This window comes from Cajanus cajan, chromosome 10 (genome assembly GCF_000230855.2).
Source record: "Cajanus cajan strain Asha chromosome 10, NIPB_CcT2T_4, whole genome shotgun sequence".
NCBI lineage: Eukaryota > Viridiplantae > Streptophyta > Magnoliopsida > Fabales > Fabaceae > Cajanus > Cajanus cajan.
In genome coordinates this window covers 21502871-21517192 of record NC_138526.1, presented here as the reverse complement: position 1 = coordinate 21517192, position 14322 = coordinate 21502871, and the positions used below count along the sequence as shown (strand labels likewise).

Genomic DNA, 14322 nt, shown 5'->3' with positions numbered 1-14322 from the left:
ATTTTATCCAAAGATAAAATGTTAATGTATTACCAGTATCTTGAAATGGAATTTATTTGTATTTGAAATTTTTTTTTGAGACTTATATGAGTGTATTTTGTTTGTTGTTTTCAATTCAATTATGAATGATCCTGCCAATATTACTGCTAATGTCAACTCTATTCCTGTATTAAATGACTCAAACTTCAGGTCCTGGAAAGACAATGTCTTAATAGTTCTTGGAGTAATGGATCTTGACCTTGTGTTAAGGATAGACTCACCCCCACCTCTTACGGATATAAGTACCTCTGAAAATAAAAGGGAAATGGAAATGTGGGAGAAGTCAAATCGCATGAGTCTAATGATCATGAAGAAAGCCATTCTAGAAGCATTCTGAGGCACAATATTTGAAAATATAAATACAATTGAGGAGTTCCCTGCAGAAATTGAAAAAAGGTTTGTTAAGAATGAAAAGTCTAAGATAGGTACACTCTTGGCAAACCTAATTTCAAAGAAGTACATGGGTAATGGAAACATTAGGGAGTACATTATGGAGATGTCTCATATTGCTTCAAAACTAAAAGCACTTAAGTTAGAACTCTCTGAGGACTTGTTGGTGCATTTAGTTCTGATTTCTCTTCCAACACAATTTGGTTAGTTTAAGGTGAGCTTTAATTTCCAGAAAGAGACTTGGTCTCTAAATGAGCTCACCTCACATTGTGTTCAGGAAGAAGAAAGATTGAAGCTAGATAAGACATAAAGTACTCATATTGCCTCTACCTCAAAGTATAAAGGCAAGGGACTGAAAAGGAAAAAAGGATAAGGAAGTTGCAGTTACAGCAACTCAAAGGAAACAACAAAAGAAATCAAATGAATTTGAAGGCAATGGTTATTTCTTTTGTGGAGTTGTAAGGCATGTGAAGAAGCATTGCGCAAATTATCACGCATGGCGTGCTAAGAAAGGTATGCTTCTCAACTTGGTTTGTTCTGAGGTTAATTTAACTTCTGTACCTAGACACACATGGTGGATAGATTCTGGTGCAACAACTCACATCAGTGTGTCTATACAGGGTTGCTTGAGTGGTTGAAAACCAAATGATGGTGAAAGATACATCTATGTGGGTGATGGCAAGACGGTTCAAGTTGAAGCAATTGAAAAATGTAGATTATGGTTAAAAACTGGTTTGTATTTGGATCTTGATGAAACATTTATGTAGACCCCTAAAATTGTCCGGGTCGGAAATAAGACTCAAAGACTCTCGAAGACCGAAGGAAAGTCAGCCGGAAGGACTCCTAGAAGACCCTAGGATGATTCTTTGTAGGTCTAGAAGTCTTAGAGTAGCTTAGAATAAGGGTGTGTGAGGATTGGAGCTCAATACACCCTCTTAGAGGTTCAGTACGGCCGTACTGAGCCATTTAAACTACAATACGGCCGTAATGAAATCAATACGGCCGTACTGAAGTTTTTGAACTTCAGTACGGCCGTACCAAATTCAATACGGCCGTACTGTAGTTCAAAAACTCAGTACGGGCCGTATTGACTCCTTAGGCCGTACTGCGCCTCAATCCTATAAATAGGACGTCATTGGCTCGTCCTTCCAGACATTTGGAGCATTTCTCCACCCTCTGGCTGAGTATTCTGGGGTTTTTGAGCTATTCTCTGCCCTAGAAATCTCTCCGGGAGCTGATCCGACTAAGTTCTTGAGTTCATGAGCCTTTAGCTTGAGACTCGAACAAGTCGAAGGGAAATCTCTTTGATTTCCATAGTAAATATTATTTTTAGGGAAAGAAGCAAGCGAACGTGTAGTGGGAAGGAGCGCCAAATAGCCTCCTAACTCTTTTTTTGAGTATATAAAAGCCCGCTTCGAAGGTTTCTTTCCAAATCCTTTCTTTTACCGCTTTTTGATTGTTGCATTGCACGTTTAAAGCTTTCATCATGTAGACAGTTTACTTATAATCGTTCTAATAAATAGGGGTAGTTTAGTAATTTTACGCTTTTATTTATGAAATAATCCGTCATAGGGAACCCGAAAGGGGCGTTGTGGGGTGCTAACACCTTCCTCACACGTAATCGACTCCCTTACCCAACTCTGGTTGTAATGGCCAAAGTTGATTTGCGAAAATCAATTGCCTTATGTCTTTTTCCAATGTTTTGAGTAAAACATTGGTGGCGACTCCAAGAACCCCTTTTTTGCGAAAACCACTAATCCATGGAGGATCCCGTTTGGGATTAACATGGGTTGGTGAGAATCATTTAACAAAATTGTTAGTCCGATGAGGTCTCAGTTTGAGAATAAGTCGTTCTAACAATCCATCATTTTTCAAAACTAAAAGAAGAGTCCGACCATCGTCGCGAATGCCAACGTTCGTTTCGGCGGGTGGCGACAGATGGCGACTCCACTGGGGAAGCCTCGAGAGTCAGTCCCATTTAGTGATGGATTATTTCTAAAATGATAGTTTAAAATTACTTCATTACCCCTCGCTTGTATGATAATATGTTTTACCTAATTGGCTTTAATAACTGTTGGGTGTTTAAATTTTCGCAATTGTTTGAAATATAAACTGCACACGAACCTTTGCACACAACAGTTCCCTCTATACCCGGGGGCATGAGTGGAAAGCCATAGGGAGTGGATGTTAGTACAACCGGTTGTCGAATGGGTCTATAGGTGCCCGTAGACCGTTGTCGGAAAGCATCACTCAAGGTGAAAACCATGAACTCAAGTCCGACAGTGCGTTGGAGCTTTCCATCGACTTACGACGAGAGGGATTGGGTCCCTATAATGGGGGCACCTTGGGGGCCTTAGACCGGTGAGAACAGTTAGAACCTCCTTGAATATGCACTTGTCTGCAGGATACCCCTACCTCGTGATTCGGTCGTGACTGTTTGTGGATGAGTGAATTGTTTGTGCATTGTTTATGTGACATTGTTTGAGCATACATTGCATTCTTTAAACATACAACATTCCCCTTTTATAATAAGAATAAATAGGAATAAGAATCTTCCATTACATGGTGTTAACATCTACCCTCATCACATTCATGTAGGTAGTTTCCCTTTTCACCCAAAAATACAAAAAAGACAAAATACCCAAAAAAGAAAAAGGGTTATTTATCCAAACCAAGCAATACCATGCATCATCTTAGGAGCATCTTGAAAACATGATAATGCTTAGTTGAATAAACACAATGCATGCATATTCAACGCCATCATCTCACATCATGCATTCTTATTGAAGATCATGGAGGGATCTAGGGGAGTGCAAGGGCAGTTGAAGAAAGTGGACTTCTTGTTATACCGTGCCGAGAGGTTGGACCATCTCTGTTCTTTGATGCCACAAGAGGCTCGTGTTGAGTTCGAAAAATCATATGGACGAGTCCTCGATCTGATGAAGATATGTGTGGATCCGGCCTTTCTGAGAGCATTGGTTCACTTTTGGAGTCTCGATCTGCATTGCTTCGAGTTCCCCCAGTTTGACTTAGTTCCTACTCTCGAGGAGTACGAGCTCATGCTGCGATGGCCCAAATCAGCAGGGGTCTATGTTTTTCATGGTAATTATGTGGCCGTGGAGAGGGTTGCTACTCAAGTCAAACTACCATCACGATCATCTGCCTTAGTGGGGAACGGCAGTATCAAAGGTTGGAAGCTCGCTATGATTGAGGATCACCTTTCTTCCTTAGCTGGTGAGGGAGATTGGTTAGCTTTCAACAAGACTCTAGCGTTAGCCGTGTTTGGGACAGTCCTATTCCCCTTTCACGCTAACACAGTGGACCATGCCGCTATAGATGCTTTCTTCGCATGGGACGTGCACATGAAGAGTCCCGTGCCTGCCATTCTTGCCGACACCTTGCTTTCTGTCAACATATCTCAGCAGAAGCAAGGGAAAATTATCCGATGCTGCACCTCCTTGTTATATGTGTGGAGCATCACACACTTCTACGCCTCTAGTCACATGGGGACTTTCCCCGATCCGTTGAGGAGCTTTTCGAAGATCCCCGTACGCCGCCGTTATGCTTCCGAATGGAAGGAAGAGATGGAACAGTGGAGCATTGAGCACTTCACATGGGTTTGTCCTTGGTTCCGTCCGAGCAACGTATTGATGAGATGCGGCAGTTACCCAAGCGTACCTTTGATGGGCCTCAGAGGTTGCATAGCTTATTCACCTAGATTGGCTATGAGGCAACTTATGAGGACTCAGATTGTTCCTACTAAAGAGCAGCTTGGAGGATTGTGTTTCTCCTTTGATTCCGAGCATCAAAGGGACATGCACGCTGTCATTAGAGCGTGGGAGAGACCAATCTACGAGGGAGATCGAGAGCTTGGAAAGCCTCGGGTATCCGTCTCCACCGACTACGAGACTTGGAGGAGTGAGAGGGGAGTGCCCCAACCATCCACCTCTTGCGCAACCGCAATTACGAGGAGGTTGCTGCAAGAACAAGTCGATGCCTTGACCAAGAAGCTGGAAATCATGGGAGCTCAGATGAGAGTTCTTGAGGAGAAAAACGAAGAATCCAGTTTCGCTATTGACGGTCTACAAAGGCAGTGCAAGAAAAAAGACCATGAGATAGAGCGGCTCAAGGACGAGTGTGCTAACCTTAATGAGAAGGCTATTCGGGCATCCAAAATGCCAAAGGTCGAACCGAGTAGTCAACTCCGGGATGTCGACGCAAAGATAGCACGCCTTGAAGCCGAGTACGCAAGGCAGGCACAATTGATCAAGGATATGCAAGATGATCTACTCTTGACTCGATCCGATGCGCAGCAATGGCGGGAAGTTGCTCAACAACAAACCGCAAGCCTTTCCGATTTTCGCAAGAAGGAAAGGGAAGGATTAGCACATATGGCTAAGCTCCGAGAGGAGAAGGATCGAGCCGAAGACGAGCTTAATGAGCTGCAAGCCATGATCAACTACTATATTCAAAAAGCGAAGGACGCTCAAAAGATTAGTGATAATATGAGCCAAGCGGTCCATACGCAAGCCGAAGCAATGGCCCGTCATGTAGAGGAAGCCGAAGTTGAATGGAGAAGAAACATGAACCCGCCTGTAGGTTTCTATCGGCTTTTCTCATTTTGTAAAAATTTGCTTCGAAGCATTGTATAATGAGTCGTACACTTTCTTTGATTAATAAATCGAATTTTTGAGATCTATGAAATCTTTCAATTGCCTTTGCATTTCATAGTCATTCATTTGCATACATCTCTCCTAGTAATTCATTAATAACATTAATAAAAAGAAAGGATTAATCGATGCGTATGTTCAGAATGGATCGCACGCCGTTTGTTATTAAGTGTAAGCCAACAACCGCGCCAAGCGAACGCACATCAACTCCGTTGTTGGTAATCAAGACAAATAAAGGGGAAGGTCCGACACCGTTAAAGATCACTGCTCCAAGACCTTTCCCCTACGAATCGAATAAAGCTGTGCCATGGATATACGACATCCATTCTTCTGCCGACAGCGATATCTCTAACATCGCTGGACTTGGGGGCATGACTAGGAGTGGCAGGATCTACACTCCCGAAGATCTTCATGATAAAGCTCCCAAGAATAAAGGAAAGGAAAAAGAAAAAGAGAAAACCGAGGAAAATAAAGAATCCGAGGAGGAGACTGACGAGCTGTTAAAATATATCCGACAGAGCGAGTACTCCATCGTGGATCAACTTCATAGGACGCCAGCAAAGATTACTCTGTTGTCGTTGATCCTAAGCTCCGAACCGCATCGGCAAGCTCTGTTGAAAGTCTTGAACGAGGCGTACGTGTCGCACACTATCTCCCAAGACAAGTTTGAGGGGATTGTTAGTCACATCACGGCTAATGATCACCTCACTTTCACCGATGAAGAAATCCCCGTTGAGGGACCGAATCACAACAAGCCCTTGCACATCTCTGTAAAGTGCAAGGAATATCACATCGCTAAAGTCTTGGTGGATAATGGATCTTCCTTGAATGTGATGCCAAAAAGAACGTTTGATCAAGTGGCAATCAAGGGAATCCAAATGCGCCCGAGCAACATGATCGTCCGAGCTTTCGACGGTTCTAAAAGAGAAGTGGTGGGAGAAATCAATCTTCCAATCCAAATTGGACCCACCATCTTTAATGACGAATTTCAAGTGATGGACATTACTCCCGCGTACAGCTGTCTCCTCGGCCGACCTTGGATTCATGATGCGAAAGCTGTTCCCTCTACTCTCCACCAGAAAGTCAAATTCATAGTGGGTGACAAGCTGGTGACCGTACAAGCCGAAGATGACATACTCATCAGCAAGCCATCTGCCATACCTTACGTGGATGCAGCAGAGGAAGCTCTAGAGACCGCCTTCCAAGCATTGGAGATTGCCAATGTCGAAACGTTTCCCCGAGAAATGAAGAAGGTAGCCTACATGCTCACCAAGAACGGATACTTGCCTGGACAAGGACTTGGCAAGGATTCCCAAGGAACTCCCGAGCTACCCATTATTAAGGATAATCCGGGGAAACAAGGGTTAGGATACAACCCTAATAAAGATCAAAGGACGAAGAGGAACCAAGATCCTTCTCGACGTTCTTTAAGCCAGATCTTCAGGAAGGCCGGTTCACAAGTGTCAAGGCCGGTCGTCGTCATCAAGTGCTCTTCTTCTTCCGATAGGGATGTATAGACCTGATGACTGTTAGAGATCACTCCTCGGGGACAGCCCGACCCCCGAGCCTCGATAGGGCACATGTTTCCGCTAGAATTATAATAAAATCGTTCTTTATTAGTTCTTACTGCTTCTTTTCTTGCTTGCAATAAATTTCTAAACCACATTATTTTTAACCCTGTTTGAATAAGCATGAATGAGGTTAAAATCGTCTTAATAACAATAAACCCGCATCATTTTTATGTGGAAGTGTGTGTGACAACTTGGAGCACCTTTCCTTGGCCTCGACAAGTGCCATCATGGATAAAAAAGAAATCCTTTAAGGACAAAATCCTAAAAACAAAAAAGCTCGGCAGGAAACCCAAAAAGGGGGCTGCGCAAAAATAAGAGCAAAGAACCCGCTAGGAATCCCACGAAAGGGTGACCTAGGCAAAAATTAGGGTTGCAAAAATGAACAAAAACAAAGGTCCGCTGAGACGCCACAAAGGGGTGTTTTAGGCAAAAATAAGGACAATCAAAAAGTAAAAGAAATCCATGATGGTACCATGAGCTGAATTCAAAAAGAAAGGTTCAAGGGAAGCTATCTAAGTTGTCGAATCACAACGCCAATAACAAGACTTTCTTAACTTCATAAGTGTTTAATCAAACAAGCCTAAACACATGAGCCTACCTTGGCCAGCCATTCTTACAAAAAGCGTTTTCAAAACAATAATAATCCCCTCTAAAACACAAACTTTTGAACAAAAATATCTTTCCTTTCTTTTCTCTTGTCCCAAACGATTTTAGAATAATCTAGTGGAAACATGGAGATATAGTGGTCAATAGGAGGGTTGATACGTCTTCTAAAGGAAGGGAAGGATCACTGGGTTGATGACACCAATCTCGATATAACACGCATCATTCCTCGGTTACAGAAATCGGCAGCGCACAGCCCGTCTAGAGGAATGGCAAAATCCAAGCAAAGAAACGCATCGGTTAATTCTTTTGAAAAATAAATCAAATAGAATTAGGTGCATCATACCGCATACATGCATACAGATGATAGGTGTACTGGAAGATCACTTATTCTCTGTTTATTGATAAAATATATATATATATATATATATATATATATAAACTTCAGAAAAAACAATGCGCCCGTACCATGTTCAGTACGCCCGTACTAAAATTAGGGTTATGAACAAATTTTCAACTCAATACGGGCGTACTGAAATGAATACGGCCGTATTGGCCATAATGTCCACACCAATACGGGCGTATTGAATTCAATACGGCCCGTATTGGCCCATTCTTTTGTACATCAACAGTAAGGTCAGTACGGCCGTACTGAATTCAATACGGGCCGTACTGACCTAATTTTTTCTATAAATACGTCCCTACTCCTCTCATTCATCACAACATCTTCATTCCTCTGCATACTTTATCTGTGAGTGTGTTTGAGATCCCTCCGAAGCCGAAAAAAGCCGAAATCGACAAAAAAGGCAAAAATTCAGAAAATCCAACAATCGTACAGAATAACTGAGCCTGGAGAGGCTTGCCGAAATAATACTCCCCAGAGACATCTCAGCTTGCACTCTTGGGCCGAATTCCCAGTGAAAGCTATCAGAGCAAGATCAGCAAGATTCCCCAATGGAAGCATGATCATCCAAACAAAATATCCGAGTCAAAGGACTTAGACTTCCTCAGTGGAAGATAGCTTTCCAACTCGAGCGACGAGTGAAGCTAAGCCTGAAGAGGCTTTCTAAATAATACTCTGGGATACATAAGATCCTCAATCCCCATTCGCCTACTCAGAGGCACTCCTTCAAAAAGAGAAAATCCGAAAAGATCAATAACCATTCCCCAAGCGGAATTCGGTATTCAGCTAAACACCGAACGTCAAGATAATCCGCCTAACAGAAGAGGCCAATCAAGATCAATACGACAGAATCCCCCAGCGGATAACAGCCTACGCAGAGGCAACAAAACCAGAAAATCAAAAGAGTCACCCGAATAAGGATAACCGGGATACTCCACCAAAGTCGAAAGGACGTCAGCCAATCATAAGGCATCGCTCACCTCAGAAAGAGCATCTTTGTGTCTGCATCCCCAAGGAATCAGAATTTCCCCAGTGGGCACCAACTACGCAATGGAAAGTTGGGACACAAGAACCTATGAGTAACTGCACATCCCCTAGACGGATCCCTGCGTTATCCAGCCCTCAGCGGCACCAAAATCAAAAACAACCGTCGAAGCAGCATCGTGGACTGTGGAGACAGAATCATCACAAATCCCTGGAGAGGGCAAACTCACGCTACCAAAGTGACCAGAAGCACGGAGGTATGCAACCCTGGGGAGGGCAAACCGCAGACCCTGGAGAGGGCAAACTCACGCTACCGAGGTCGTTAGAAACACCGAGGTATGCACGAGCCTGGAGAGGCGACGACTAATACTCAGCTACCGACGTCGTCAGAAACATGGAGGTATGCAGCTGCCAACGTCGTCAGAAACACGGAGGCATGCAGACCCTGGAGAGGGCAAACTCACGCTACCGAGGTCGTCAGAAACACCGAGGTATGCACGAGCCTGGAGAGGCGACGACTAATACTCAGCTACCGACGTCGTCAGAAACATGAAGGTATGCAGCTGCCAACGTCGTCAGAAACACGGAGGCATGCAGACCCTGGAGAGGGCAAACTCACGCTACCGAGGTCGTCAGAAACACCGAGGTATGCACGAGCCTGAAGAGGTGACGACTAATACTCAGCTACCGACGTCGTCAGAAACACGGAGGTATGCAGCTGCCAACGTCGTCAGAAACACGGAGGCATGCAGACCCTGGAGAGGGCAAACTCACGCTACCGAGGTCCTTAGAAACACCGAGGTATGCACGAGCCTGGAGAGGCGACGACTAATACTCAGCTACCGACGTCGTCAGAAACATGGAGGTATGCAGCGGCCAACGTCGTCAGAAACACGGAGGCATGCAGACCCTGGAGAGGGCAAACTCACGCTACCGAGGTCGTCAGAAACACCGAGGTATGCACGAGCCTGGAGAGGCGACGACTAATACTCACCCTGGAGAGGACAAACTCAACCTGGAGAGGCTACTCAACAATTTTCTCACCTGAAGACACTACAAGTCGGAAGGATGGCTTACTCCCCGGACAATTGGGTCAACTCCTTTACTTGTCAACCGGTACACCAAAAAAAGCCGTTCGACTAAGTAAAGGGGGGGCAGCTGTAGACCCCTAAAATTGTTCGGGTCGGAAATAAGACTCAAAGACTCTCGAAGACCGAAGGAAAGTCAGCCGGAAGGACTCCTGGAAGACCCTAGGATGATTCTTTGTAGGTCTAGAAGTCTTAGAGTAGCTTAGAATAAGGGCGTGTGAGGATTGGAGCTCAATACACCCTCCTAGAGGTTCAGTACGGCCGTACTGAGCCATTTAAACTACAATACGGCCGTAATGAAATCAATACGGCCGTACTGAAGTTTTTGAACTTCAGTACGGCTGTACCAAATTCAATACGGTCGTACTGTAGTTTAAAAACTCAGTACGGGCCGTATTGACTCTTTAGGCCGTACTGCGCCTCAATCCTATAAATAGGACGTCATTGGCTCGTCCTTCCAGACATTTGGAGCATTTCTCCACCCTCTGGCTGAGTATTCTGGGGTTTTTGAGCTATTCTCTGCCCTAGAAATCTCTTCGGGAGCTGATCCGACTAGGTTCTTGAGTTCATGAGCCTTTAGCTTGAGACTCGAACAAGTCGAAGGGAAATCTCTTTGATTTCCATAGTAAATATTATTTTTAGGGAAAGAAGCGAGCGAACGTGTAGTGGGAAGGAGCGCCAAAAAGCCTCCTAACTCTTTTTTTGAGTATATAAAAGCCCGCTTCGAAGGTTTCTTTCCAAATCCTTTCTTTTACCGCTTTTTGATTGTTGCATTGCACGTTTAAAGCTTTCATCATGTAGACAGTTTACTTATAATCGTTCTAATAAATAGGGGTAGTTTAGTAATTTTACGCTTTTATTTATGAAATAATCCGTCATAGGGAACCCGAAAGGGGCGTTGTGGGGTGCTAACACCTTCCTCACACGTAATCGACTCCCTTACCCAACTCTGGTTGTAATGGCCAAAGTTGATTTGCGAAAATCAATTGCCTTATGTCTTTTTCCAATGTTTTGAGTAAAACATTGGTGGCGACTCCAAGAACCCCTTTTTTGCGAAAACCACTAATCCATGGAGGATCCCGTTTGGGATTAACATGGGTTGGTGAGAATCATTTAACAAAATTGTTAGTCCGATGAGGTCTCAGTTTGAGAATAAGTCGTTCTAACAATCCATCATTTTTCAAAACTAAAAGAAGAGTCCGACCATCGTCGCGAATGCCAACGTCCGTTTCGGCGGGTGGCGACAATTTATTGTACCGTCTTTTAGACGAAATTTAAATTCTATTTCTATTTTGGACAAATTTGGTTATTCTTGTTCATTTGGAAGTGGAAAATTTAGTTTGTTTCATGATTCAAAATTGGTTGGTTTTGGTTTTTTATCAGGTTATGATAATCTTTATTTCATTGATACGATTGCTTCATTTAATGAATCTTTAAAATTAAGTACTTGAGGCATAAAGAGAAAATTAACCAATGAGAATTCAGCTGCGTTATGCCACAGACGATTAGGTCACATCTCTAAACGAAGAATAGAAAGACTTGTGTCTGACAAAATTGTAAACCCTTTAGATTTTACAGATTTTGGTATTTGTATCAATTGTATAAAGGGGAAACAAATCAACAAAAGGAGATTTGTGGCCAATAGGACTTTGGATGTCTTAGAAGTTATACATATAGATATTTGTGGACCATTTCCTACGGTAGCATGGAATGGTCAACAATATTTTATAACGTTCATAGATGATTTTTCAAGATATGGCTACATTTATCTCATTCATGAAAAGGCAAAGTCATTGGACGTGTTAAAAAATTATAAGGATGAAGTTGAGAACCAACTCAACAAAAGAATTAAAAGCGTCAAATCTGACCGTGGTGGTGAATACTATGGTGGATATGATAGTTTAGGTGAACAACGTCCAGGACCATTTGCTAAATTCCTAGAGGAATGTGGTATCGTCCCACAGTACACTATGTCGGGTTCGCTCACTATGAATGGTGTTACTGAAAGATGAAATAGAACGCTTAAAGATATGGTAAGGAGTATAATTAGTCATTCTACTTTACCAAAGTCACTCTGGGGAGAAGCCCTTAAAACTACAGCATATATCCTTAATAGAGTTCCAACAAAAGCAACTGGAAAAACCCCTTATGAACTTTGGATAGGCAAAATGCCTAGTTTAAAACACTTACATGTTTGGGGGGTTGTCTAGCTAAAGCAAGGCCTTATAGGCCAAATGAAAAGAAACTGGACTCAAGAACTATAAGTTATTATGTTTTTGGATACTCTGAAAGATCCAGGGGGTATAAATTTTATGATCCCACAACTAAGTCAGTTTTCGAATAAGGAAATGCTCGGTTCTTTGAGGATGTTGATTTTGCAAGGGGAGATATAATTAAGGACTTTGTATTTGAAGAGGAATATGTTGATATTCCCACAGGTGTTATTAGCATTGTTCAGGATCCTCTTCTTGACTTTGTTCAAGACACAACAAATCAAGACAATATCAAATCTCCTATGCAAGAAGTTGTTCCAGAAGAACAAACTCTTCCTCCTCAAGAACCTATGCCATTAAGGAAATCCACTAGAGAAAAAAGAAGTGCAATACCAGATGACTATATTGTGTTTCTTCAAGAACACGAGGTTGGAATTGGATTGATGGAAGATGATCCAATTATCTTTCATCAAGCCATGGAAAGTTCTAATTCTCAAAAGTGGATTGATGCCATGAATGAAGAGATTAAGTCCATGAGGGACAATGACGTTTGGGATCTTGTTCCATTACTAGAAGGTGTGAAACCCATTGGTTGCAAATGGATATTTAAGACCAAGAGGGATTCGAAAGGTGATGTGGAAAGGTTCAAGGCTCGTCTTGTCGCAAAGGGATTTACTCACAAAGAAGGTATTGACTATAAAGAAACTTTTTCTCCAGTTTCTTCTAAAGACTCTTTTAGGACTATAATGGCATTATAGTGGTTCATTTCGATCTTGAGTTACATTAGATGGATGTAAAGACAATGTTTCTCAATGGTAACATTGATAAGACAATTTATATGATCCAACCAGAAAACTTTATTTTAAAAGATTCAAACAAATTGGTTTGCAAACTTAAGAAATCCATCTACGGGCTCAAGCAAGCATCTCGAAAATGGTATTTCAAGTTTCATCATGTGATCACCTCGTGTGGTTTTGAAGTGAATTTAGTTGATGATTGTATATACCATAAGTTTTGTGGGAGCAATTATAATTTTCTGGTTTTTTATGTTGATGATATTTTTCTTGCCAGCAACGATATAAATTTATTGCATGAAACTAAGAGATTTCTAGCTAAGAACTTTGAGATGAAAGATCTTGGTAATGCATCCTTTGTATTGGGAATACAGATACACCGAGATCGTTCTCGAGGTACTCTTGGGTTGTCTCAAAAGGGTTATATCGAAAAGGTTCTCAAGAGATAGGGCATGCAAGATTACAAACCAGGTAATACCCCAGTGGCTAAAGGAGACAAGTTTAGTCTCGCTCAGTGCCCTTAGAATGACTTTGAAGAAAAGGATATGCAAAAGATTCCTTATGCATCAACAATAGGAAGTCTTATGTACGCTCAATTCTGTACACGTCCAGATATTGCGTATGTTACAAGGATGTTAGGCAACTATTTGAGTAATCCTGGATTGGATCATTGGAAAGAAGTTAAGCGAGTCATGCGATACTTAAAGAGAACAAAAGATTATATGCTCATATATCGGAGGTTGGATCAGCTTGAGATCATTGGGTATACTGACTCCAATTTCCCTGGATGCCAAGACAGTATGAAATCTACATCAGGCTATATATACATGCTAGCTGGAGGTGCTATTTCATGGAAGAGTGATAAACAATCTCTTATAGCCTCTTCTACTATGGCAGCTGAATTCATAGCGTGTTATGAGGCATCTAATCATGGAATTTGGTTGCGAAACTTTGTCACAGGCTTGTGTATAGTAAATGGTATAAAAAGACAACTTAAGTTATTTTGTGATAATAAATCAGCAGCTTTATTTTCCAACAACAACAAAAGCTCAACAAAGTGTAAACACATAGACATCAAGTTCCTAGTTGTTAAAGAAAGAGTTCAAAGTAAACAATTGTCTATAGAACATATTGGCACAAACTCTATGGTTGCGGATCAGCTTACTAAAGGATTACCACTCAAAATGTTTCATGAGCACACTGCTCATATGGGTGTTATGTCTTTAAGTGATGTTCAATTTTAGTGGGAGTTTGTAATTTTATGAATGCTTCTATGACATAGACATATTTTTCAATATATCTATGGTTCAAGTATATTTTCTGCAAAAATAAAGTTTTGGTATATTGAAACTTTGATTTTTTCATGGTTTGATCTCACTAAGGTTTAAGGAGGACCTATTGGAATTAGGCATGTTAAGATCACATGACATGAAAATTCCATACTACACATCCATATCATGATTCATGTTATTCATTTGTATCAATATATGTGACCATTGACGGGTTTAGTTACGACAAATTAAATCTAACAAAGACTACTTTGATCCTATGTTGGTATGATTGATGA

At 41.9% G+C, this 14322-nt stretch overlaps 1 protein-coding gene across 1 annotated transcript; it reads left to right on the top strand.

Annotated features, from left to right (window-relative positions):
- Positions 1-499: 499 nt before the first annotated feature.
- LOC145952369 (uncharacterized) lies at positions 500-13999 on the top strand. The gene is made up of 5 exons (XM_083064722.1): positions 500-632; positions 11132-11191; positions 11327-11725; positions 12094-12648; positions 13368-13999. Exons 1-5 carry the CDS (start codon positions 500-502, stop codon positions 13997-13999), a joined length of 1779 nt encoding a protein of 592 aa, XP_082920848.1.
- Positions 14000-14322: the final 323 nt, after the last annotated feature.